General features: G+C 40.6%; 2 protein-coding genes across 3 annotated transcripts; one reads left to right on the top strand and one right to left on the bottom strand.

Moving 5' to 3' along the window:
• Window positions 1-1,818: 1,818 nt before the first annotated feature.
• On the bottom strand, window positions 1,819-27,921 carry tbcd (tubulin folding cofactor D). 2 transcript variants are annotated; one of them, XM_031736560.2, is made up of 39 exons: window positions 27,436-27,921; window positions 27,292-27,342; window positions 27,099-27,196; window positions 26,873-26,974; window positions 26,613-26,759; window positions 25,866-25,921; window positions 23,947-24,079; window positions 23,280-23,325; window positions 21,698-21,830; window positions 21,472-21,614; window positions 21,317-21,377; window positions 21,095-21,169; window positions 20,888-20,982; window positions 16,273-16,429; window positions 13,729-13,786; window positions 13,612-13,641; window positions 13,175-13,260; window positions 12,081-12,161; window positions 11,908-11,981; window positions 11,643-11,760; window positions 9,761-9,821; window positions 9,643-9,665; window positions 9,523-9,554; window positions 9,370-9,432; window positions 9,210-9,286; window positions 8,575-8,656; window positions 8,354-8,472; window positions 8,176-8,267; window positions 7,757-7,897; window positions 6,795-6,878; window positions 6,369-6,527; window positions 6,060-6,198; window positions 3,643-3,764; window positions 3,393-3,470; window positions 3,216-3,302; window positions 3,040-3,127; window positions 2,203-2,312; window positions 2,039-2,123; window positions 1,819-1,952 (listed from the first exon to the last, which is right to left on the bottom strand). In XM_031736560.2, exons 1-39 carry the CDS (start codon window positions 27,620-27,622, stop codon window positions 1,929-1,931), a joined length of 3,597 nt encoding a protein of 1,198 aa, XP_031592420.1. In that variant the 5' UTR covers window positions 27,623-27,921; the 3' UTR covers window positions 1,819-1,928. The 2 variants fall into 2 exon arrangements, with proteins under 2 accessions (XP_031592420.1, XP_031592421.1); XM_031736561.2 differs by having other exon boundaries at window positions 1,819-1,949; window positions 27,436-27,622.
• znf750 (zinc finger protein 750) lies at window positions 16,815-20,836 on the top strand. Its single transcript, XM_031736562.2, has 3 exons — window positions 16,815-17,046; window positions 18,575-19,840; window positions 19,942-20,836. Exons 2-3 carry the CDS (start codon window positions 18,582-18,584, stop codon window positions 20,525-20,527), a joined length of 1,845 nt encoding a protein of 614 aa, XP_031592422.1. The 5' UTR covers window positions 16,815-17,046; window positions 18,575-18,581; the 3' UTR covers window positions 20,528-20,836.

Below are 27,921 nucleotides of genomic sequence, written 5' to 3'. Positions count from 1 at the left end.
TGATTATACATGCTTCTGTGATGTTGATAGCAATCACTGGATCATGAGGTAAATTAGAAACACACTGTTTTCTTTAAGCAATAACAAGTGTTCAAACAGAGCCTGACATTACTGATGAGAAAAAAAAAGCGCACAACGCCCTCACACTGTCCTCCCGCAGGGAACAGCGACATGACACACAGAAAGAGAAAAGAAGGGGGCTGAGGAGTGATCGAATTCTTATCTACGTTAGGGAAATTCTGCGATGATCTGGTGATGTTTATATTTAATCATTTATGAGTAACTCAGGGAGACTTTCAGGCAGACTACCAAGCCACGTTACATATAGACACACCTAAAAACTGCTATCCTGTCCACTTCATAATCATTACTCTAAGCAAACTGCTTTGGATAAAACCTCATGATAACCTGAACAGCGGAAAGTGCACAGGAGCTCTTTCTTAATGTCGCACCAAACTGAATCGACGAGGAAGACGCCTCCCTCCCCTCTCCACTCCTCTAAAAAAAGGCCACCATTGTATGTGAAGAATTACCATGGATACTGCCGGTGCACTGTAAGCCTTTTAGAATTATTAGCATTCCTCTCTACCCTGAGCACTGTAGCAAAGCCGCTCGCTTTACGGTCAATCCGCCTTGAGAGAAACAACATTTCTTTCATTAGCAACTACAGGAATTTCCATCTGGCTGGGAATTAATTAAAGTCGAATTATGGCTGCGGCAATATTGGCCTACTCAGACAAACTCAACAACGCCCGTGGAGGGTAAGAATGAATGTGGCCTTGTTAATGAGCAAGATAGGAGGCACGGCCACTTGTCAGAGACACTAATTCAGAAGTTATTACTCAGTCGTGATGAGACAAATCATGTCATATTTAATAGACCCATTTATAAATGAGCCGAAGTGACTGAATGGCTTTGGCATCGTTATTGCTGATTCAAGAAACATATAAAACTAATGGAAACAGCTGAAGCATGGCTTTCATATAAAATAACCTCAAACTTCATGTTATATTTCCTGATTTTGTCATGTTGATTTTCGATTACATAAACCACCACGAGGGGATTTTTTTTTTTTCCAGTCATGGTTTTGTGCCGTGGAACTGCTGTTTAGAATATTATAGAGTTCATCTGTGAAAGAATAGATGGAAAAAATATGTCACTAATGATCTGGCAGCACATGTAGCCTTGCTGAAACACAAGAAGCCAAGCAAATCATAAAAAACGTTTTTCTCTATCCATTTTAAACAGGTCAAAATACAGATCAGTTTCCACGAGAAAGGATAAATCTAGTTACATTAATCATATTATACACAGCGCAAAAAAAAAATGTAATGCAATATAGTGATTACCAGCTTAGGGAGTTTCTACACTGAGTGACTCGCAATCAGAACCACGTAATTTGAAAATAATGCAACAATTCTATCTTTGTGAAGGAAGCTGTCGCACACAATGTGGCTACTATCAGCCTCTGATGACAAAGGCTCTGTACCACAGAGCACCAGGGAGGCTCCGCTATCAGGCCCTGAGACTCCTCTAGCCCTTGGCACTTCCACCGATGCAGAAAAAGTAGGTCTGCGTAGGCCTCAGTGAGATTCCATGGTGTGTGCCAACATGGCTAAATGAAAACATCCCCCTGGAGTGTACGCAAACTACAGTTTAGGTTTCACCTATCTGTGTCATTCCAGGTGCAGGTTACAAGTAAACAGCTCTACTGAAACCAAAGTGACATTAGACTGTAAGCAGAACGCACACAAAGTGATAGAGCTATAGTCTTTATGCAGGTATGTCTTAGTAATAACAACACAACAAATCAAGTAATTTCGTTTATACATTTATTGTATTTTGACTGTTTCCAGCTGTTTCCATGTGTTTTATTGGCAAATGGAAGGGCTACCTGACACGGGATGTTCTTCATTTCCTGTGAGTGATCAGGAAACCTGGACAGGGCCCTGCTGATTAAAGACAGCAGTTAGGATCAACTTGATTCAATTTGTTTGCCTTGTGCTCTAAACTCTCAATAATTATGCTAAATGGTTACCTTTGTAACTGGTTGTGGCCTGGGGACTCCTAACCAGTCGCAAAGCTGATTCCTGTGTGGCCGAACTGTGGCAAGGTCGCTTTCCCTGGAAAGGAGCATGGCAACGTTTTACATACTGCTTATAGTCAGTTTATTTAACAGCTGCCTCCAGTATGACCACTTACCAGTTAGTGTCACTTAGCAAAGTCATGGCATCATCCAACACCTCTGGATCAACAACATCATCGTAGGTCAGAAGCATCTCATACATCTGGCTGGCTGTGGTCTTTCTTAACTACAGTTGTGAGAAAGACAAATTAGAACAAGAGTCAAGAGCTATTCCAGCAGCTCTCTGAGGCTAATTAATCAATCAGCTATGCTTGATCAGCACATATAAACTGAGGATCGGATATGTTGTGACCTGATCACAATAATCATCATCCTGCAGGTGTCCAAAGCCACATTCATATCAATTCATCCATTCATTATAAGCGAGCACGTTATGCTCACTTTTATTTTTATTCTTGGACTCTACTTGAGTATCTTTGCATGAATAACAGTTCAAAAGGATTCATATATCTAATACTGGCTTCAGTGCAGCCCCCTCTGTTGATACACTGTCTGGAAAAAAAGCTGTTTTAGCTCCTCATGCTTTGAGGCCCCTTTCTTCTGATAGGTTGCCTCTCACAAACAAAAGTTTTGATCAGCAGGTGGGTGGGGCTTATGTGCTCACTGCCAGGGCTTTTCAGAGCAGAAGAAACTAGAAACTGTGGTTAGAGAAGTCTGAAAGCCAATTGTGCACTCTGTAACAGCGTGACAAAATAAGGAAAAGCACAATAGGTCCCCTTTAGTCCACTCAAAAATACAACGTGATGGGGCTCTAGTTTTCCTTAGAGCTGGCTATAAATATACAAAAAATCTAAACAAAGCTGAATGTACTGTAATTAGGTGTTGAGATCTTTCCACCTGGATGAAACTGTTGATCAAAAAAACCTAGCTGTGCACTTTCCAAGTAAACCTACCACAGGAAATGAATGGCAGAGCAGCAGCAGCAGCTGGGACAAAACCTTCTTTCTCACCTCACCTTGGAACTGGATCAGCCCACATAAACTGGGAAACACAAACCGGCATAGTCAACATACATTTAGCTTTACCGATGTGCATCATGTGTGTATTTATCAGTGAGACAGAGACTTACACTGATATACATGCTCGCAGCTTGGAAATGTCTTTGGACTTCTTAAATTCTTTGCAAAGGGCCAAAAGGTCCACACAGAACGGATGACTTAGAAAACACAGGCAGAAAAAGTTGAGCTCTGACAAATATCCACATTTAGTTTAACACAAAGAAAGAAAAACAAATGACAGCACTCACTTCTCTTGCGTGGTGAATATTTCGAAGCAGTTGTTAGCAAGAATCTGATTGAGCATCTTAAGAAAGGAAATGGACACTCTAAAAAAAAAAAGGAAAAGAAAAGAGAATATATGCAGCTTTTACAAGTGTAATATACTGAAAACCTAAGGACAGATAAAAAAGCCTTACAAGGATGAGATTAAACACATAACTTTAAATAGACACATTAAATTGTATAAAATGGGCTTGAAAATCTAGCGTCATCACGTACCTGTCATTGTGAAGATTGTCTCTGAAGATCCTCAGCAAAGTTTCTCCAAATTGTCCCAGAGCAGCACTATCGCTCTGAATCAATTTCAGATGGTCAAACAGAGACTGGGAAGAGAAATGCACCTAAACAGAAACAGAAGAAACCAGTAAATATATATAAAAAATAAATAAAGTGTTATTGTAAAATAATATGATGTCACACTGAAGATGAAGTCTGAGCTTTTTGTATACAAAAATTTTAACTGATCATACATAATAACATCTAAGTTTTGGCCACTGAAAGGTCCATTGTTCTGGGAATCTACCCTACCTGACAAACCATTGTTTGGTAGAAACAATGACAAACTGTCCTATCTTTGTGAATGTGACCTACAAGGATACTTTAACAGCTAAAATTAAGTGGCAAATCATCCTACCCTTGTTAATGAGAGCTAGAAACATACTCTGACGGGTAAAATTAAGTGCCAAACCATGCTACCTTTGTGAATGTGACCTACAAGCATACTTTAACGGGTAAAATTAAGTGGCAAACCGTCCTGGCTTTATGAATATGAGCTACAAGCATACTCTGATGGGCAAAGTTATGTGCCAAACCGTTATACCTACTTAAATTTGTGCTGGAATTACTCTGTGACAGCAGAAATGTGCATAAACTACTTACGGTAGGACATTTTGCCAAAGTAGGATGGTTTGTCAGAACACCGTGTCTATAGTTTAATGCTTGTTCCAAATGGGGAAAAAAGTGTCTCACGGTGTTTAAGAGACAATAAATTCAATAAGACAGGACAGATTGACAACCCAAGAGTACGTGTACATGCAGTACAAAAACACTGCCATGTTACGACTCTTTTCCTGTCATTCAAAGGCAAAGGTAGGCAATGTTAATACAAAAAAACTGAGAAAAAACAGAAACCTGGACCGAAACATTCAAATTACTGTGAAGTTATTGCTGAGCGAGTGCAAACTTGAGGACCCTGGGAAAGAAAAACATCAGATATTATCAGACCACAGCGAAGAAAGTGTCAAACCTTGACATTTGCAAGATAGCAACATAATATAGTTACAAAATGTCCTATAAACAGAGTTACTTAGAAACTCTTTGGCTGAAAATCTCATCCACATTAATGCACATAAAAACTGTTATTATTTTATGTATATATGTTTCAGTGGTTAATTTTCTGTTTTACGCCTCCAACTTTTTCTGTTGCGTGGCTGCTCTTTTTCAGGGTCATGTGGTCCATCTACGTCCACACAATTCCTGGAAAGTTGGTAGATGCTTCATGTCTCTCTGGCCTGTGCGAATATGTGCCTGTGGTGTGAGAACAGTATTCTTGGCCCATGGATTGATGCAGTCTTGGCTCAGTTTTCTAAATGCAACCCTGTGCAAACATATCACTACTTCTCATCTCTGAGGATGTATCTGCAGTAAAAACCGCTGGAAGACCAGGACGAGAGCTTGATTGTCTCTTGGGGAATATATTTAGGCCACCACTGGAAGACAAGTTTGACTTTACTGGCCTCACTGCTGCTATTACAAGCATTAAACTTATTTTCTTTAGTACATCTATAAACACTAAAAGCTAAGAAATAACCTAACCGGCTCCGATTTTTGTGTGCAAGTTCTCTTCCGAGTGATTGGTTTTAACAGGTTAGGTCATAACAGACGAGGGGGGGAAACTTGATCAACCCCAGCTGAGCCTCCCGACTGATGTTGAGTAAAATATAGGGACAGGAAAATAGCTAAACTCCAGATACAACCTATGGGATGTTCCCATTTGGAACCTGTCGGTAAGTCTGACTCAACGCTTGGCCATAAAAAGACAAGGCGTAATCAGGTGGAGATGAGTAACACAACTGGTATCTATGATTCGATGGACTGCCGTAAAGGCAGGTGTTATAAGTCAGACACGAGATCAGAGTACATCAGACACATAGCTCCCCCTGCTGGTCTAAACTCAACCTGAGTATCAACACACAAATCAAAAGTCTGGACTTATTGTGTGATGTTTAATGCTGAAAAGTAAATTTCTATAATAAGCCACTGCTTTATTCTACGCACAGATATCATTAAACATCTACTGGACTTTATTAAAAACACAAAAGCCCACAATAAGAGGTGCTAAATTTGTCCCTCTTTTCTGAGACGACTGAGTTCTTTAACATCTACCGGATGATGTCTTATGAGTCTGTGTTAGCCAGTGCGATCCCCTTTGCCGTGGGAGCAGACTCAGGGTAGTGGACAGCAACATAAGCAGGAAATCATTCCTACAGGTGATCAAACTTTACAGCTCAATAGGTGAAAAACTCCACAACCCTAAATCACTCACTGCCAACCTTTTAGACGTTTATAGATTAAAACTATCACCCATCTGCACATAATAATGTAAAGATTTTACAATATTCAACTTCTCCACCTACTGTGGACTCTGTGATTCCTCCCACAGACACTGTGAGCCCCAGCAGGGTGTGGTACTGATACTCGGGCAATCCCAGCAGCTGGGCGATATACTTGAAAGCGTGAGATGGAGCATTCCAGTTCAGAGTGGTTGTGGTCTCACTGAAACACAGAGCAAATGGGTCACAAATCAGCATATAAAGCTGTCATCTATGAAACACTGTTACATTGCATGTACATGTGCCAAAACCAACCAAACACAAAAGACTGGTTAAAATCATGGCAATTATTAAAGCTCCTAAAACTACTGGTTAACTGCGGGAGTGACTCACACAGGGAAAATGCCCAACAACTCCTCTCGGTGGGGAATGTTAGGTACTACAGGCTCTGTGCTGTGAAGGAGGTGAAGGAAGATGGTGCCAGCGTGGGCTCTGTAGCGATCAATCTTCTCTGCAGATTGCTGGGCCAGGCAGCACATCATACATTTCACCCTGCATACATTAGTGTGAAATAAAGACAGTGAGCGCTAGTGTCATATCACAAACACTATCACTATTCTCTCACAGTTGTGTTTATACAAGTTTTGCTGCCATCAAGACTTCAGAAAAAGATCTTGAACAATAAGAAGATAAAAAGGCAACATTGGATATCATATATAGCACAACAATAAACAGTAAAAGTAAAGTTGGAGAGGCTAGAACATACACAAATAACAGAACATATTTAAATAATTTAAAAAAATAAAGATTCATACTCACATGTCTGGTGAAAGGATTTCTGGAGCACTGCTAGCCACCAGCATAGTCACATCCTTCAGACTAGTCATTGCCGCCTCTCTGACCCTGAGCAAGCGACACACAGAGTATATTTAAATGGCATGGGCTTGAATAAACCCCATCACTTTCTATTAAATCTATCAATCTATTACTTTTTTTAAGGTAATCTAAATGGACTGGTACCTATATAGTTGTTTTCTACTCCATTTGGGCACTCAAAGTGCTTTATACTACATGCCTGATTCACCCATTCACTCTTATTCATTCAAGCACTTTTTTCTATGCTTAAGTGCTTTCTATCTAATGTTACACACATTCACACTCTGATGGATTCATCAGAGAGCAATTTTGGGTAAGTATCTTGTCCAAGGGATCAAACCAGGGGATCAAACCACCAACCTTCCAGTCAGTATATGAACTGCTCTACCTCCTGAGCTACAGCCACATAAACACAACAGAAGACCGTTGCAGTTTTGCAGGATTCGGCAGTTTTATAGTCAAATTAGTTTCATGGCTAAAGGGCACAATTTGTTTATGTGAAATGATGATCACGGTGTTTATTCAAAACTCAAACAACTTGTGAATTCTTGATAATATGTGATGAGAACAAGGGAAGGACTGTCTTCATTTAGTGTTATTACGAAAGCAAAAAAAAAAAAAGATCGCAGGTAAACAAGGAAGAAAAGCGATTCAAGAGAAGGAAAGAAGGAAACAACAAGATTACTAGACAGTGTAAAGCAAGCAGCCCATCCCTTGTTGGAGACAAGTGACAAGCCTGGTGACATTCCAGGCGTGTCGGTAACCGTGGCCTGGAGCTACCTGTGAGACGGGCACGTCCCTTTGTGGAGGGACAGAAGAAGACCAAACGTCTCAATGGGGAAGAATTCTTCTTCCCTGAGGCGGTTAGAAGAACATATGTGCCTTTGAGGAGCAATTTCACTCACCAGGCTCCGACATCCCCTCTGCTGTCCGTTGTGTAATCAATCATACTGGAGAGGAGAGTGCCATACACCTCATCTACATTCGAAGAGCACAGGGTAGAGTCCGGAGAGCCTTCAGCACAAGCGCCTGCTTTCACACTCACTCTGGTGGAAAAAATGAAAAACAGTTTGCAAATCAAAACGTAATTTAAAACACAACTAGAAATATACATGAACCACAGCAAAGAAATTACATTTGAATTTTGAGGAAACACGCTATCAGAGAAATGGCCAGACATGCCCTTCAGGTCCTGCAGGTATAGTCGGCCGATTGTTTATTTTAGCACCACTGTCTAAATATACACATGTTTAAACTAGCAGTCAAAAAGCCGAGGACGCACAAGCAAAACATAACAGTGCACAAATAGTGAATGAATACTCACTGAGCTATTGATGTGATTGCATCTCTCCTCGCCTCTGTAAAAGCCCCTTCCTTCTGGGTTTCAGCGCACATCTGCCGGAGGCCTTCAATGATCTATCACAAACACACAAACCAATTTATAGAGACAGCTAAATGGAAAACAGCTTGAAAATGAAAGTGTGGACACACTTCAAACACACCTGCTTCAATTTGCCATGGATCATAAATTTTGGCAGACAGCCAAGGGCCAGGGCAGATCCGCAACGAGTGAGCATCTGTGGATTGTTAAGCCCTTCAGTGTACTGAGACACCAGAGCATCTAAACATGTAAGGACACGGACATGTTACAGACATTAACCAAATCATACAGATGAAATCCATATTTGGTTACAGAATAATGAGAAAACCATAGCTAAGCTACCTTGCATTTGTGGGTCAGCCTGGCCTGGACTGGCCTGGTAGTACTCCTCACACAAGGCAGACAAGGCTGATACAAGTGCAGCCTGCAGACATAGGAAAGGGAAGGCCAGAGAGTAGTAAACAGAAAATAGTCCACAAATAAACAAATGGTGACATTTTTGATTCCACAGCTTTGAAAATGAACAAATTACTACACACTCTGGTGGAGCAGCCACTTGAACTTCTACTACTGTGTTTTGCTCTATTGGCTGGTTACAATACACGGATATAACTGACGTATAAAAATGAGCATCATGCTTTCCTTTTTACCACTGGAAAAACTTAAATACAAGGTTTTCTCATCACAACAAAAATTCTCTGCGACTTGGAATCCATTTATTGACTATATAAAAATCTATTTTCCAGATGTGTGACGTACCGGATGTGGAATAAACTTTTGAAGAATGTTTTTTTTTCTTTTTTCCTATCTTTGTGCTTTATTTCTATTTATATTCACAATGTTCTCATTTTATTGTGACCACGATTTGTGTAAAGCGAATAAATAAAGTTTAAAAAAAAAAAAATGAGTATTATCATTCTCACTGGTTCCTGGAATGACCTCAACGTTAGAGAAGAATGGAAAGGCATTAAGCTTACCAAAATGCCATCCTTTGCTCCACTGGAAACAAGATGAAGAGTCTTTATGGTGTCGTCTATAATCCACTGCCAGCCAGCTATAACATAATACATACTGTTAGCTGTGATGCTGGGGAAAAAAAAGAAAGCAAAACCTCAGTGCTGTAAAGAACTGGCTTACTAATGATGGGGTCGTTCTTGAAAGGCATTTTGGACAGGGACAGCTTTTCTATAAGACTACAAACTGTGGAAAAATAAAACATGGAACAATCAGGAATCATCAGCATTTCATACAACTATTTTTTTTAAATTTCAACTTTGCATTTAAACTTACTTGCTGGTCTCATCAGCTCTCCACCAAACCCCCTATGTAACAAAACAAACATAATTTTAATATGAGTAATATATTACTGATCTGCCATACTGCAAAGTTAAACAGATTATTTCAGCATACCTGTACTGTTTTCGGTCGTGTAGCTGAAAGTGGGTCAACAAATTTAAATGAGCAAAAAGAACAACGTTTTTTTAACTTGAAGTTAATCTTGAAACTACTTGTAAGTTTATGCACTTACCATTTGGTAAATGTTCTTTAAGGAATCCACACATTCTGGAGAAATCATGTCCACCACAGTCCTATGGGACATACAAGCCCAATTTTAATAGTGCCATCATTTAATTTGGCACGAGGACGCAGGTGAAATTTGTGCCAAAGGCTTACAGGGCATTGTCAAAGCACACTGCTCAAAAAAAATTTAAATGGACACTTTGAAAACACATCAAATCGCTATGGGTAAAAAAAAAAAAATATATCATGCTGGATATCTATATTGATTAGACTCGGTAATGTGTTAGGAACAAAAAGATGCCACGTTCATGGAGTCAATTTTACTGAAATTTTGTATGGACCTATGTGCTTCCATGCATGCCTGACAACATCGGGGCATGCTTCTAATGAGAAGACGGATAGAGTCCTGGGGGAATCTTTTCCCTGATTTGAACCAGGGCATTACTGAGATCAGATGGCATCATATGGACAAAAATATAATGTGCCAAAGGTGCTCTACTGGATTTAGGTCAGTTGATTGTGGGGGAGAGTCAAGGGTATCATCATCATCCTGCCGGCATACTCTTGCCACATGAGGTCGGACAATCTTGTCCTCCAGGAGGATGCCAAGACCCAAAGCACCGGTATAGGGTCTGGCAATGAGTCAAGGATTTCATCCTGATACTTAATGGCAGTCAGTCAGTGTGCTGTTGCTTAGCCCAGCGGTCCCCAACCTTTTTTGCACCACAGACCGGTTTATGTCCGACAATATTTTCACAGACCTGCCTTTAAGGTGTTGCGGATAAATACAACAAAATAAAACCAGTACCGGTACCAAAAAAAGGAGATTTATTCATAACACATGGGAAAAGACTCAGGGAAACGGAGTTGACGATAAAAACGATTTAAAAAATAACGTTAGAAACCCTGAAAACCACAAATTTTACACCCGAGCCTCAACTCTCGCGGTCCTGTATCAAACATCCGGTCCGTGGCCTGGCGGTTGAGGACCGCTGGCCTAGCCTATAGAGGTCTGTGCATCCATCCGTAGATATGTCTCCCCAGGCCATCACTGACACACCACCATATGCTAGATGATGTTACAGGAACCATAATGTTTTCCTTGGCTTCTCCAGATCTGTTCACATTTGTCACATGTGCTCAGGGTGAACCTGCTCTAATCTGTGAAAAGCACACAGGGGTGATCCTGCCAAATCTGGTACTTTATGGCAAATGCTAATTGGGCAATGAGCACGGGGTGCTACAGGATGTCAGGCCCTTAGGCCACCCTCTGACCAAACAATCAGAAAAGGATTCTGATTGTTTGGTCAGAGATATTCACACTAGTGGCCTGCTGGAGGTCATTTAATAGGGCTCTGGTTGTGCTCATTTTCTTCCTGGTTACACAAAGAAGCAGATATCAGTCCTGCTGATGGGTTAACGACCTTCTATGGCCCTGTCCAGCTCTCTTAGAGTAACTGTCTGCCTCCTGGAAACTCCTCCATGCTCCTGAGACTGTGCTGGGTGATATAGTAAATCCTCCGCCAGTGGCATATATTGATGCGCCATCCTGGAGGACTACCAGTGAAACCTGTGAAAGGTCCAGTGAGGTATGGCCTCATGCTTACAGTAGTGACACTGAAGCTAGCAAAATTTAAAAGTGGCCTCCACCTGTAAAACCCTAGTGCACCTGTTGTTAATTAACACCAAAGCATGAGAATCAAACCAACAACCCCCTCTGCTACTTAAATGACCACTTTAATTTGCCAGAAGTTTAACTGACTTAATGTTTTACTCTGATTAAAAAGTGTTTTTAACCAGTGTATATTAAGGATATATTATATAAAAAGAAGTTACAGTTCTAGACTAGCCCTACTTTATGCTACTTTTATTGTGTATATAAAGCCTACCTGTTGGTTTGAAGGCCCACTTTGTACAGAGCATGTGTGATCTGCCCACAAGCCAGGATGGCTCCATGCCGGCCATGGAGATCAATACCCACGGCCATTTTCAACAGCTGTGGCAAAACTGAAACCGAGCAGGGAGGGGGAGTATAAAATTTCCACTCATTATTTTTAATTGAAGGTTTCATTCAGTTTCATAAAGCATTTATCTTAAGCAGTTGAACTAAAAGACAAACATTGGCTGAGGAACAGGTAGGGTGACATTGTTTACCTGTTGCTGCCATATAATCAGGCACTTGAGGCGTCAAGTTGTGGAGAGCTTTAGTGGCAAGCTCTCGAATCATACTGCAAAATACATACACAAAGATAAATAGATAAATAAATAAGTGAAAACAAAACATTTTCTTTTTCACATTTGGCGGCATTATTAATGCAAGGACTTACCCATCCCAGTGGTTGATCTTCATAGCTACTAAATGGTCGATCATGGATTTGGTGTACTCTGGGAAACCTGCTATATAGACACTTTGAGAACAGTAATAAAAAAAAAAATTAGCAACACACATAACAGTTTTATGCATGTTTTGATAACCAATCAAATGCAAACATCAATTTAGCCACACTTAAATCACATCTGCTATCACTGTGCTATGCTCCTTCCTCGTTCTGTATTCAGTCATGCCCTGAGGCTAGCATCTTTCTTCGTTTTCACCGCTTAAATGTTTACTCTGTTGGTGACACATTCCTGCCAAAGATGCAGATTCTTGTAAGGGTTAAAGTTTTTCTACACTGGCTTCAATATACACTTCATCAAATGCGTATGTGTATATACTGGGTTATAAAATTACGATTTTTGGTCCCATTACAACTTAGTTACCTTAACCCCAGGTCATGTAATGATGTGATGATGGACCGTACACTTTACGTAAAGGTGAGCGTGGACCCTCTGGTTCATTTGAAGCGAGTGAGGAGTTGAGCCCATTGACATAGCAAAGATGAAGTATGCTCGTGTTATGGCAACTTGTCAATCACAAGGTAGCCACTCCCTGAACCTGAAGCATACCGTGGTTTACTCTCTATTTCACTCTGAATAAGACTGCAGTGCACACAAAGACCAGTTTGCTGTATTGAATAGGTCTTGAAACTAATAACCAAGAAATAAGGAAAATGTTTACTATAGTATAAAAGTGAAAAAAGTGTAATTTCCTTGTAGACATAATAAAATGTGACCTTATTTTGTCATCAGTCACAGAAGAATCCAGGATTATGACATTTCTGGGCAAGTTTCTCTTTTTAGAGTGGGAGGTAGAGTCTATCTTTAAAGAGGGAGTACACCGCACACTTTTGGCCTGAATGACTTTTTTTCTTGCTGTCACTTATAGTGAAATAAGATATTTTTAACCAGGGACAACACACATAAACAGCAATGTTAGAAAAAACTGAGATTTAATTGTCTGTTGTGCCAATGAGAAAAGAAAACGTATTACCTGTTTCTAATATTTATTATTTAGGCTACTGTGATTTGTGCAGTTTCTTACCTGATGTTCAGGTAGCAGTTGTTGAGATTACCAACTGCATAGTAGTCAGCTGCTGTTAAGATGTCAATACCATGAGGAAATGTCCCCTATTGAGACACAAGGAACCAAAAAAGTGCTGAGATGTTTCTACTGTATTTCATTAATTAAAGGTTGCTCATATTATTAAACACTGAGCTCATGATTATGAGATGGAAAACACACGGTTAGGTTCTAAATTCAAGAAACGATCTCACAGAGTTATGGCTCGAGGTCTACTTGCCAATCAAGCTTTTGCTGGTGCCCTGCAGCCATACTGGGAGGCTATTTCTTTATTTGCAATGATTCTCACTAACAAGGCAAGTTTGAGCATGAGCTAGATATTTGGCAACAAATAAGCTTCAAATCACAGCGATTCTGTTAGTCACAATGTTCATGTAGTCAATACTGAGGTCACAAACCTGTCTGCCGACATTCTCCTGGAAGGCAGCCTGGGACAAAAAGAGACAAAATGAACTCCTGTCCTGTAACTGTATGTCTTAGTTAGGAAAGCATGGGATGTTGAAAAGAGAACTTACAGACGCAGCTCTGCGGCAGTTAACATTTCGATCAAACACCGCTGTGATCAGCAAACCACTGCAGAAAGACACAAAGTATGTGTTAAATATATTCAACCGCCACCAAATGTGTTGGAGAAGGTAATAACTTTTTCTTGTCACAGGGCGTTAATTAAAGATGAATCAGATTGTATACAATGTAAAAAATAAAAATAAAAAATAAACCAACATGGCTGTTTTTCTTTTTTCTATAATTCACACACAAAATTCTGTAGTTAACGCTTAAATACAGGTTTTATGCATATGCATTAAAAATATACTAATATAAATGTCAGACTGCCCCATTCCTGTGAAATTAACCTCAATCTTCACCAACAGTGTACAGATTCTTATGAGCGCACAGATGAGTCAGATGCTAGGTTTCAATTACATCATTTTTACAAGCTGTGATTGTGAACCACAGGTTCTCAGCACAGACGGTAAACCATAATATGATTAAGCATGACTGCCTTCTGACCTAAATATCCCCACACCACGTTTAAGTGGGGGCCAACCTGTGACAGCCTGAGACTGACTGCTGTTGTCATTTTGTGCTTTCCCTTCATGTACCCAGCTTCAGCAAGATCCCAGCAAGGAGATTTACCAACTGCCCAATTTGGCTATGCTAACTGCCCTCACCCTGAGGGTTTAGAAAACAAACTTCCTGGCTGAACTCTAGACATAAAGGTTACTCCAAATTACTTTTACCACTGCTACAATTAGTATATAGTTTATTTATTTAAGTTAGTAAGAATACAAGTGCATGAGTGTGCCCCCAAGCCACTTAGCCTCACACTGACAAAAGTGAGTTTTCTGTAAATGTCATCAAGCTTTGATGAATAGAGCAGGAACCAGCTTGTCTTAGCGCTACTGGCAAACGGCGACCGAAACCTACAACAGCAGGCGAAACCTGGCAGTCCTGTAGGCTAGAGAAAGGGAGGGTGTTGTCGCGACTGCTGATGATAATTTGCAGGGGTTCAAACTGACACTGCAGAGCTGGTCTGCACAGTCACAGGCCACAGGTTCATACATGCACACCAAGAAAAAGAGCTCAAGGATGAGACAAACCGTTACTATTAACAAAGACTGAACGCACGTCACTGGGTGATGTCGTACTTCTCTGCATGGTGCTTCTCTTGCTCATTAGATTTGAAAATCTTCCGATCTTGGTTTTTATTTTTAGAGCTAGTTCTGATTTAAAGTGAGGCATATAAAACATTTTACTCAACAAGTACCGTCTGTTAATGTTCATGTAAAAACAAACAAACAAACAAACAAAGATTTCAGTACTTCTTGCCATGCCAGTATAAGCATGCTGCATGCAAATGAAGTCTTAACTAAATGCCTGCAGTTTAACATAGCGGCTGCTGCAGCAACATGAGGGGAAAACATGCAGAAAGAAATGCAAATCTAACAGACTTATTGCACTCTAAGGTAACAGAACATAAAAATCAGTTTTATAAATTTGATGAGGACTGTAAGAAAAGACCAGATTTCGGTTCCTTGTCTTTCTAACATAAATTTCCCTTCATGCTGCACCAGGGTTAAAAAACACTGAGATAAACCTTTCTGCACCAAACCTATAAACCTTCTGTTTTTCAGTCAAACACTAAAACAGAGCAAAACATGCTCTTTAGCAGATATGCTAGATAATGAAAATGCTCCAAATCTCAAAGTCTGGCAAACCAGGAATGCAGATCTTTAGATACTGGATCCCATTTCAAAACTGCAATGTAATATAAAAAGTTCTATGTACAAAAAAGGACTACAGCCTTTATTTAGCATATAAAGCCATTTGCCATTTTATCTTTACATGTGCATCCTTTCTGCACATCCCTGCTCTGTTATACACACAACTATACAAGATTTTTTTGTTTTGTTGTTTTTTTATGCAAAACTGCATTTTACATACTCAAAACTCAAAATTAGCTTTCTGTTTTACACTCACCTAATTACTAATTTACTTAAAGTAAGTACTTTTCCCATCCACTGCCTCAGATAATTGGAGCTTTATTGAATCTATTTGATTTTTACAACATTAAAAGCCAAACTTGTAGCCTATTCCAAATTGAACACATGAAAACATTACCAAATGGGGATGTATGTTGCCTGTGTGAGGACATGCAAGACTGATATGACACAGAAAAACTGGTTTGAGGCAGTAAAAACACCTTGCAGTTTCTATGCAAATTGTAATGATAATGTCACTTCTAACAGCTGCAATCAAATGATTTGACTGATTACTTGACGTGTCACATTATGTGCCAGTCTCTATATTTCAGCTGGTTCTTTACAAAATTTCTATTTTCCAATTTGAACTATATTATATTTGTTTGAATATTAATTGAAATTAAGTCATTATTTAGCATTTTCCTAGTGGAAGACTGATAATAGTTTTCCTCTGGGGAAATGAGATTTGTTATACATTTCTATAACAAGTGAAATTGCCCCTTTGGTCCACAGATAGGCTTAAGATTCACTACACTATGTGTAGCAGTGTGTAGCATGTGTGTAAGGGAAGGTTACCTGGCAATCTGAGTGACAAAAGGTTCGAGCTCCTTGGGTTCATAAGCCCTCGCAAAAGACCAGCAGACGTAGCAGGCAGCATCACGCACATTGGAACCAACACTGCACGCTCCTCTCTTTTCCTCGTAGATTAGGGACTTGATAATAACTGGCACAACTGCAAGCAGACACCGCAGTGAGATGAGTTGCCAGAAATGTCCAAAATATATATATTACATAAACTGCATGCAATGTTTTTGGTAAGCAAAGATCACTACTTTATCTTCACAAAGCTTGACTTTTGACTGTGCAATTCCAGATTAAAGGAGAGTAATACAACATGAATATTCATAATAACAGAACATTTGTTTGAACAGAACATAAAAGGACTAATAGGAGAATGAATGGCCCGCCTGCTATTAAACTTTATTTAAAACTTCATATACATTTTTTGTTCAGTTGGAACCAGAAAGAGGAAGAAGGATTGCAAGCCCCCCCCACATGTAAATCATTGCTTGAGGCTTGACTAATACCAGGTACATCAGTGTTGCCTGAGGGCCTTGCTGTTTAGATGAAAGCTCCACCCACAGGTGAGACAACTCCTCAGAGAGAGAAACTCACCACACAACAAATATCAAACACATTCACGATCACACACACGCTCACCCACTCTGAACTCTGAGCACGCACCGACGCAAGTGTCCTGACCAGAAAGTGCCGTGCGGCGTGAAGCGTGGAGCAGCCAACTGGAGGCCGAATACAGAGGAAAAGATACTGACCCTGTGGCTAGAGAAGGTAGGGGTTGTTTGTTTTTTCTTTTTTTGTCTGTCTTTTAGTAACACTAAAATTTTCGGGACTCTATCAAAGCGTTTCTGTGCCAATGGATAAGACTGACTGTGATTTGTAATGGTGTTTCTAACCATTTTTATTGGCTGCGTTCAAGGGTAGGGATAACTGTGCACCTGCTACCTCTTGATCTTAATTAGTCCCTGCACAGGCTGCAGTAACTGAGCCACAGGTAAATATCTGGGCTCTGCAGGCAACCTTTTAATCAGGTCTAGAATACTTATTTAGACAGCAGACAGATGGCCTTCTTTTAAGAATATCATCTTTAAAAAACTAAACTTACCTGATCTCACTCCATCCAGATTTATTTAAAAAAACAAGTAAGTTTAGATCCTTTATTTTGGTTTTTTTGTTTTGTTTTTTTAAAGCTGTATTACAATAAAGACTTGTTATAAGAAGACTTTCGAAAGACTTTTACTTCTTAAGAAGGGAGTGGTTTTGCATGCTACCACAGTTGGACAGAAACTCGAGTGGCAACTTCTTGCGACAGCGCATGACAAGCAGGTTCCTCTGAGTCCGCCCAGCAACACTGAACTTACAGCTTTAGGTGATGATTCGTTTCAGAAGCGTGCTACAGATGCCATCCTCGTTTGCAGGCTTACTAATTGCTGATATTGTTCAGCTAGCGTGAGCGCCGTATCACAAGAAAAACTATTAAACAATTACTTCCCATACTCGTGCGTCTCCTGAGCTGGTGAGCTCATCAAGTGATAAATTCATCCCGCAGGTGTAGTCATGGGAAGCAGGTGGCTGGTGGTTCCCACGCCGACAGCGCAGAGTTTAGTAAGATTGAGAGAGAGAGAGAGAGGGAGCGAGCTTGTCTCTACATGCCCTCGAGGTTTGTGCTAGAAAGTGTGTAGTCTAACTGTCTAGTGGATTAGTGGATTAGTGACTCTCTAATATTAGAGGCGTGATGAGCAAAGCAATCGCAAAACGGAGTGCCAGGTGAAAGTGCGAAACATGTGGAGGTGTTTGCGGGCTGCTGTCAATCAACCAAAACGAAACTAGGACACAACTGCATCTATGCAAACGTGTGGTAACATTTTTGCATATTGTAGGCTACTTTACATATTTGAGTATATTTCTGTTCTGTGTCCAAAGCACTGTGAAGTAACAGCTACAGAAATACATTAGCCCGAGGGCTCGGTGTTTTGTGCAGCTAGAGATTTTCTGGCTGAGCAGCTGAAGAAACACTCAGCAAAAAATCAACCACTTTTACGGTAACCAGTCAAACAACTTCAGCAGCTTGACAGCAAGCTTGAGAATCTGGTACAGAGTAGGGTTGGGCATTTGGATGGATTTACTGGCCATCGGCAACTGGCCTAGTCCATTGGCAGTTGTGATTTTTTTTCTAAGAGGGGTGTGTTTTGTTTTTTTTGCCGATTTATTGGCATGTTTACTTTAGAATAGAGGTACTTCAGTAAAATCTAAACCATTACTAAATCCCCAACTGTGGCACGCTATACTCTTCTTTCAGAATCGAGATGGAGACTCTTCAAGAACGCAAGCCAAAAAGACCCCACTATATTCCCCGACCACCAGGCAAGCCTTTCAAGTACCAGTGCTTCCAGTGCCCATTCACCTGCAACGAAAAGTCCCATCTTTTCAACCATATGAAATACAACTTGTGTGAAAACTCCATCTCCCTCGTGTCACAGAAAAGTGGGCAAACAGCTAGACAGATGAAGGCAATGGCAAAAGCAATCCCTCCTAAAACTAGGGATTTAACAAATGCCCAACCAGCAGTTCAGAACAACACTCCGGAGCAGCAGGGAGCCGAAGAGAACAAAGCTGAGAGCACAGATGACACAGAAAAAGTCGATGTGGGGTGTGACAGTCCAGTCATCAAGGACAGTCAGAGTGCAGCAAAGCCAAATACGGTTTCAGAGACAGAGAGCACGGAAAGCAACGAGGAAAAGGATCAGACGCGCCCATCTGCCTTCTCCCCTGTCACACCCAACCGTGACGGAGCAGAAGCTTTCAAGGCACCTGTGAAGCAGACCGAGGATTTGCAAGCTCCTGTTCCCACTTTCAACCACCCACGCTTCCAATGGGGCACGGTTTCATCATCCATTCCCTTAAAACCATTCACGCCTCTCTTGGTTCCTGAATATTCTCCTTATCTCCTGCCTGATCGACCCCTATATCCACCTTACTATCTTCCAGGAAATCACCATGTGAATGAGCCAAACTCTCCTTCCTTCCAGGCAGATTTTCTGGATCCCCAGAGGCCTATGGTACAACAACCAGTGACCCCAGCTAACACTTCCCCATTTCCCTCTTTCCCATACAGGTACTGCCATCCTCTTCACCCAGGGCACCCACTGCCTTACACTCTGTACAGACCCCACGAGCTTTCTATGCCAATTGCAGGACACAGATATATTCCTTTGGATATGTATGGCCCAACTTTTGGCCATAAAGACTATGACTTGTACATACATTCACGTGCCAGTCTGAACCACCCACACACTTCTACACAAGCAGAGAGCCACCACGGGCAAAGTGGAGACAAGGCAACAAGGCTGAGTCCCAAAGAGGGCAGCTCAGCTCTGGGATCCCCTGACAGACCCAGCCAAGCTCACATCATCCAGCGAGACATAGAGGCGCTGCAGTACACCAACATCAGTGAGTCACAGATCGGCCGACAACTAGGAAACGCGTCTACAGCGGTCCAACCCATCAAAAATGACTTAAGACCAGAGGAGTGTGCAGACATGTCAGCTCAGCACGTAGGCAGAGGGTAAGCAAAATTCAAAATTTTGGATGTATTAATTTAACAATTTGTTTCTACTATTGTATTGTTATGTTGTGTACTTTATGGTTTTGGCCTTTCTGTTTCAGATTAGCTGAGAACAGCAGATTTTCCTTCATGCCTGATTCTGATCCACATCCTGAAACTTCATCAGAGCATCACCAAGTCGACAGTGCAGATGATGTGGCTCCCCTCAACCTCTCAACAAGAAACCAAGACAAGGAAAAAATTCAGTCTGTCGACAGATTGAGCTGCTCAGACACGGTAAAATCAGCAGAGCATGAGTCGCCCCTGAACCTCAGCCTCAGAACTTCTCAGACCAGCCCTGTATGCAGCTCTCCAACAAGCACTTTAGAAGATCTTCAGCAGAGCTCCATTGAAAAGCTGGATGAAGAGCCTTGTGACCAGAGGCAGACTGCAGCTCTGGCACTCTGTCAGCTAGCCATTGCAAGCTCTGCAGCGTCTTCACGTGACTTCAGTACTATAGATGAGCCCTTGACAGATTCCACAGAAGCTAAAAGTCCTGTTTCTCAAGAGAAGAGCAAACAAACGACCAGGGCCAAGGCAACAGCCATGAAAAGACCACACAGTGGCAAGGCTGAAAACAAATGCCATAAACCAAAGAGAGTAAAAGCGCCCGGACGGGTACTGAGGAGGAGATCTCGTTGCTGCTAACAACTAATCTCTGACTATAATAAGGACTATCGCTGATCTAAAGTCTAAAAGCCTCATTGATAATGGACTTCTTATTGTATTGCTTTAGCACTGAAAGATTTGACTGTTTTAGCCAATAGCACTGCTACAAGGTTAAAAATGTAAAATGTTACACTTTTCTTTTTTTTAATCTCAGAAATGACTTGAAAAAGTGATGAGCAAATTTTGCAAGTTTTCTAAAAGTTGAACGATTTTGTAATGCAGACAACTGTAAATGTTTTATGTCATGTGTATAAAGATGCTTAATAAAATAATAAAAGTTAACTTGTTTACAGTAGTCTGTGTATCATACATTAAGTATTGAAATATTAAATCACCTACCATCTGTCAGTCTGGAAGGCAGCAGCAGTCCTCTTCTACCCAGTTCAGCAAGTGCCAGGCAGCCTCCATGCCAAGCGTTGTCTGTTTCCTGGAAGCTTCAGGATCAAAAGACATGCAAAGCATATCAAAACGCAGAACATTGGCCCTCCATGATGCTTGGCAGGATAAGTAACAGAGAGAGCCGAAATGCCCCAAGCATGAATGTACCTGAAGCAGTCCAGCACTGATCCAACCACCTCATCTGCCAGCTCCTTGGGAAGCCGCCCAGTCACCCTCCCAATGCTGAGGAGTTAAACAACATAGATTACTGTAACAACTCTTTCTCATGATCTGCTTTTGACATGTCAAAATACCAAAGACAAGTAGCAACATGGATACTTTTTAATAAACAGTTCAGGTTTTTCAAGTGTCATATGAAAGTTTTGTTACCCCTTTGCTGCAGACCAGCGCACGATAGTTTCCTTATCTTTCAGTCCCAACAGCAGATGTTCTGTAGAATAACATGCAAATCAGATTTTTGTTAATTTTATTATTATTTTTTTGTAATGACAAACATTTTAAGTTAATTGGAGGCAGAAACTTACCAATGACGGTCTCCACTTCCTCGGCAATGTCGTAGTCCTCCTCCTGTTCTTTTGTCTCCACTTCAGAGGTCGCACCAGTACTGGCTCCAGCTGACTGGGACATGGAAAGGTTTGCTGCTAAGGATCGGCTGCCTCTCTGATACCTGAAAATTTTGCATATTAAAAAAAGCACACACAACAAACGCATTTCTGCATATTTTAAAAACTAGCTGGTACTAAATCTGACCTCCAAGCGGCCAGACGGGGCTTTAAGAAGGTAAGGCCGAGCCTCTGGGTTAATTTGACACCAAGCTTCCTCAGCATGGCCTCGCTGCTCTCTGACAGATGCTTCTTTTCCAGACACTGTAGAACTGCAGGAGCTGAGGAAATTTATCACATGAGCGAACACGCAGGAATATATAAAGTTTGTGGAAATTAATACTTAAGAGTGAAATATTTTCCAGGTAGTGAAGCTATTAAACAATTAGTTAAACAACAATCACATGCCAGTTATACAAGAGAGCATGTCAGTGATATACTGAGAGGTATTTTCATATATAGGAAGGCTCAGTTATCAATGACTATAGAGAGGTAACAGTTAAAATGTAAGTACGTCCTTAATCCACAAAAAGCTGGGATGCAGTATAAAATGCAAATAAAAGAGAATTCAATGCTTTATAATTCTCATAAACCCATATTTTATTCACAGCAGAACATAGAAAATGTAACAAATGTTTAAAATGAGACATTTTACCATTTCTAGAAAAATAAAATGTTATTTCATTTTCAATTTAATGGCAGCGACATGTCTCAAAAAAGTTGATATGGGGCCAAGGTAGCTGGAAAAGTAAGTGGTACTAAAGAAAACAGCTGGAGGAACATTTTACATCTAATTATGTTTTAGAGAGGCAGTTTCTAAGAAGTAAAGATGGGCCGAGGTTCACCAGTCTACCGAAGACTTCATCTGCAAAATGTGGAACAATTTCGGAATAATGTTCCTTAACGTAAAATTTCAAAAGCTTTGAATATCTCATCATCTACAGTCTACATAATATCGTCAAAACATTCACAAAATCTGGACAAATCTCTGTGCATAAAGTTCAAGGCTGACAAAAGAAAAGGATGCTCATGATCTTCAGACCATGAGGTGACACTAATACCAGAATCATGATTAAAAACAGGTGTGATTCAGGCATGGAAATCCCTTCACAGGCTCAGGACGCTTCCAAATGATTATCTGAAAACAGTTCATAGAAGAGTCTGGGTGCTGAACTGACCCGCTTGATCTTTCACCAGTTGAAAACAGTTGGTGGATCATGAAACAAAAGATACCACAAAGAAGGCCCAGGACCAGCTAGAATCCTATACCAGACAAGGATGGAGAAACATTCCTCTCCTAAAACTCCAGCAACTGGGCTCGTTAATTCCAAGACATTTAAAAAAGGGGATGCCACAGAGTGGTAAACATCATCCTGTTCCAAACTTTTAGAGGAGTGTTGATACCATCAAATTCAAAATTTCTTCATTGTGAACAAAACACAGGTTTATGAATCATTGCATTCTGTTTTTGTTTACATGTTTCACAGTGTTCCACACTTTTGGGAATTGAGGTTGCCAATTCCCCAAAGTGTGGAAATGCATCACAATAATGAACTACAAAGCGCTATATGAAATCCAATCCATTATTAGTATTATTATTATTAAATGTTTAAAAAAAAATCTCAAGCTCCAGTGATTCGTTTTATTTATTTATTTTTGTCCCCAAAATGAGACTGTAGAGCAAAGTCTTGCTTTTTTACTTTGTGGATGAACAGAGAAAAGGAACCTACCATACGGCAAGAGGTCATCTCGTTTTCCATGTTTGAAGAGCTTTGCCTGTAACATAGTTTTTTTTTAATGCAGCTGGTACATGACATAAGTCTCAATGCACTTTTAAGCATCTCCAATTAACCACAAGAACATGTAAGCTTGAGTTCTGAAGTCTTGAGACTAAATGCACAGAGCCAGTTTTGAACGCCCTAAGCAACACCTTGGCTCCAGGTTCATTTAGCAAACATTAAGTGCAAAGCAACGCTTTTTAAAACATGCTATACAAGTTTATGCGCCAATTATACAACATTCATGTGCATGCTTGTGGGATCCATTAGATCACCTTAGATTAGACAAAGTGATCTAAACGTAGCTTATCAATGAAGGTGTAACATGGGAAAAAACGTCTGTTGTCTTCAAAAAAAAACAACAAACGTCTTGCTTAAATCATTAGATGAAATTGAATTAAGTCACTTGAAGCAAGAGATCCCACACACGCAGCAGGTGCATAACACACCTGCTAAAACCACACAGGCTATTGTGTGAAGCATACCAGTCATGTCAGCTCTTGTAAGTCCCCCTCGACAGGTTTTTATACACACAGACTAAACTGTCTTCAAGCATACATACACACACAGACAAGTATGCACACAACATACAGGCTTGAGTGTGAGTGCGCATGTTTACCAGAGACTGCAGAGCACCATCCAACACCACAATGTTTCTTAATGAATGATCATTGGTCTGGGATATAGTGGCTAGATTCCAGTCCAAAAAGTCTCCGAGGCGCTTCTGTTTCACATCAGGGCGAGTCATGAACCTGCAGAGTCATATAAAATAAGACAACACCATGAAAGACCGAATCGCTGATACTAAATATAACAAGAGCAATCTTGCCCTCTACTGGTTAAAGACCTGATTACAGATCAATAGTTTTAAATTGTTTGTTGGAATTTACTTAGAACGAATTTACTTAGAATCTGAGATATATTTGTAACCATAGGCAAAAATGCTTTAGTAATGATTTTGTATGGTTTTCAATTAAAAACATATTTTCACAAACATAAAGGTGCAAAATTAAAAACATCATAACTCTGTTTTTTAGCTTCGCTTTGAAGCAACACACTGTCACACAGTAATTATTTAAAATAATTAAGATTATGGTCATTTGAAAAATATCCTGGTTTCCACAGGGATCACACAACTGTTTTATCAGCAACCTTTGATCATCCCAGAAATAAGAAGAACACCCGACAGGGTGCAGGCTGCTCGGCCGACCGGAAGTGCTCAAAGGCGGCGCAGAGACCGTAAACAAAGGCGTGGGAAACGCGGAGGGCTAACAACTAAGCTAAGGCTAACACAGCACCAGGGTGTTCTGGCCCCACCTCACAAACCATCCTACCGGTTGTTTCTGCGCATTCGCACAACACAAACTTAAGTGTCAAACTGTCCTGTCTTTATGAATATGAGCTGGAAGCATACTCTGATGGGTAAAGTTAAGTGGCAAACCGTCCTACATACTTAAATTTATGCTGGAATTATTTTGTGACAGCAGAAATGTACGTACGGTAGGACAGTTTGCCAAAGGAGGACGGGCTTTCTCTACCCGGCATTTTCCTCGCTAACGTGCGGTCCCTGGTGAATAAAATGGATGAGTTACGACTGTGGATCAACGACAACAGGACACTTATGGATTGTAATGTCATGATACTCACGGAAACATGGCTACACAGTGGAATAGCAGGCAACGCTATCGAGCTAATCGAACGCAACGCTCCACGGGCGGACAGAACAGCTGATGATCATTTGTGTCAACAAGGCTTGGTGTATGAACTTTGTCATTGTTGGAAAGTGCTGCTCAGCTGACCTAGAGTATCTCATTGTTAAGTGTAGACCGTTCTATCTGCCAAGGGAGTTCACCTCCACCATAATAACAGGTGCATATATCCCACCCAGTGCTAATGATAAGCTTGCTACGAGCGAAATCCATGCGGCCATTAGCAAACAACAACCTGCACACCCTGAGGCTGCATTTATTGTAGCGGGTGACTTCAACCTAAAGACAGTATTAGCTAAATTTTATCAACATGTCTCCTGCCACACAAGAGGGGACAAAACCCTGGACCATGTGTATACAAGTACCATTCTTTTTCTGATAACGTATTTTATTTTATTGTATATAGTATTTTATTCTATTCTATAATATATAGTATCTTATTCTTATTATCTTATCCTACTCCAGTGTTTTTCTTAATTTTTGCTACTGTAACTTTACACTGTTCACTTTCTGCTGTGGTACAACAAATTTCGCACGTGTGGAACTAATAAAGATTATCTTATCCTACAAACATTGTTGGAGCCTACACGGTAACGCCCCTCCCCCACCTGGGACAGCCTGATCACCTTTCTTTGTTTCTCTTCCAAATATTCACCGCTCATCAACCGTTTGAAACCATCAGTGAAGGCAATCAAAGTGTGGCCAATGGGAGTAGGTTATGTACTCCACGACAGGTTTAAAAACATGGACTGGAGCATGCTTACCTCTCAGGCATGTTACTAAGAACACTGTTTAACTTTAAGTTTCTGTGTGGTATTTGTCCACTTACTTGGATACCAATACAGATGCAGCATTTCTTGCACTGTCGCTCACAACTAGATAAGACTGTGGAAGAAAAATAGTGCGATTATTCATACTGTTTAAAAATACATTATTTTTATTATGCAAATTCGAACAAAGTGACAAAAATCTTAAATAACAAAATTAAATCTAGTGCCAATATCATGCTGCTGGATTTTCTTGTTAAGGATTCTCTGGTGGATCAGTTTGTACAGGAAGGCATATATATCATCAAAAATCAAGCCGCAACCACTACATAGCGATTCCCAAAGTGTGGGCCGGGACCCCCTGGCAGGATGCAAAGGTACTGTAGTAATAGAAATTCACTTTAAAGTTACTCACAGGTATGTACAGTTACATATTTCTATAAATTAGTTTATTTGTATAAAAACAACATTAAAACTGGTAATATGAGATGGTTTACTCCTTATTCTGACCTAAATTTACTACTCTTGCACTGAGGTTTGTATCTCAGTGGAAGATGGGTCACACATTGGCCTTAGCACTTTACATATGACTGAGTAGCATTAGCTATCTATAACCAACAGCCTTTGTTATGTTTCTTTAAATAATTTTTTCAAGGAAACACATCACTTTCTTTTTTATTTTGATTTGAGTTAAAATTTAAGACTAAGTGGGCCCCATGCGATTTTCTTTTTTAAGTAGGCCACAGCACTCTTGACTTTGGCAATGGCTGTGCCAAAACATAAAAACATATCACATTGGTACAACTAACCTTGGCAATAGCTAGAATGCGATCCATGATAGGCTCCCTAGCCTTACCACCATCTGACTCGAGGTGGCCATCCAGACGAGAAAGATCGAAGGGTATGAGGCAGGTCATAGACAGCCATAACAACAACATGTACCGGGTTTCCCAAGTCTGGAACGAGTACATAAATAAAGATCAAAACAATATACACTATTGCCTATAGGTATATGTAACTGATGCATCAGTGTGAAGCTATTATTTTTCCCTTTAAACTAAAGCCTTACCTCAGAGTCACTGGGATCCTGTCTGGACATCAGGTCCAGAACTGGCTGGACATTGGCCACCTCATGAGGAAAAAGCTGCATGAAAATTTTGTAGCCTCTGACCTAACCAGAAATAAACAAACAACGTGCAGGATTAGTGAATTTGCTGCATAAGAGATGTGAGAGTGCAATCACCATTGCGGCTTTCATTCAGTGCAGTCAGGAGGTTTTTAATGAGAAAACTGACCTTGCAGATTATGTAGAGGAACTTGAAACTCAAATGAACCAGTGAAGGTGGAGACTTTTCACTCCTTATAAAGTCCAGTATCATATTTAACATCCATTCTAAAATAAAAAAAAAAGGAAAGAAAAAAAAATAAGGAAATAAGTGTTTTTATAAGCTGAGTGATTCTACTTGTAAATACGCTGTTGTAGTGTACCTAGATGAGGGTCCAGCAGATGAGGCTGCTCTTGATATCTGTTCATTATTACTGCAGGGAGAAATTAGCAGACCATCACGTCTCCAAACCAATCACTTTAAATTGCTTATCTTGGGGAAGCTGATTTATTTGTGACCGTCTCACCTAGGAACCTCTCTGTAGTAGACTCCCTTGGCCCCAGGTCTCCGTGGACCTCCGACAGGCTGGAGATGAGGGCTGTGGTCTCGCCTCTCTCACTGAAGCTGCCCAGCACACAAGTCTGGACAATAGCGTCCGCCTCTCCTCCTCCTTCACCACCGGAAAACCCATTCTCCGTCTCCGATAGAGCCATTCTCGCAGACCTTTAGCACGAGTATCTGTTGCAAGTTATGACAGGTTAGCTAGCTAATATTAGCACTTGTGCCAGCAAATAAAAGTGGAAAGGTGGAAATTATTCCAGGAAACTGGTGAATTACTGATGATTAATTATCATATACTGATAAGATGCGTAGGAGGTTCAGAGAGTATACGCGCGAAATATGGCAGCTCTCAAAATTACATAAACTTCAGTGGACACAGCTATTGTTGATGTCGTTGAAGACGCAGCTAGCTGTTGTACTCCCACCCCGCCCCGGTACGGCAAGTGAGATG

The sequence above is a fragment of the Oreochromis aureus genome, linkage group 4 (assembly GCF_013358895.1).
Source record: "Oreochromis aureus strain Israel breed Guangdong linkage group 4, ZZ_aureus, whole genome shotgun sequence".
Taxonomy (NCBI): domain Eukaryota; kingdom Metazoa; phylum Chordata; class Actinopteri; order Cichliformes; family Cichlidae; genus Oreochromis; species Oreochromis aureus.
This window is presented reverse-complemented; position numbering and strand designations above follow the sequence as displayed.

Bases quoted from the DNA above. Each gene is read 5' to 3' on its own strand.
- tbcd (XM_031736560.2), bottom strand. From the start codon at position 27,622: ATGGCTCTATCGGAGACGGAGAATGGGTTTTCCGGTGGTGAAGGAGGA. The intron at 9,555-9,642 runs GTATGCTGAAAT...TTTGTTACATAG, and splicing joins CACGACCGAAAACAGTACAG to GGGGTTTGGTGGAGAGCTGA. The intron at 7,898-8,175 runs GTGAGTATTCAT...TTTTTCCACCAG, and splicing joins GCAATCACATCAATAGCTCA to AGTGAGTGTGAAAGCAGGCG.
- znf750 (XM_031736562.2), top strand. From the start codon at position 18,582: ATGGAGACTCTTCAAGAACGCAAGCCAAAAAGACCCCACTATATTCCC. The intron at 19,841-19,941 runs GTAAGCAAAATT...TTTCTGTTTCAG, and splicing joins GCTCAGCACGTAGGCAGAGG to ATTAGCTGAGAACAGCAGAT.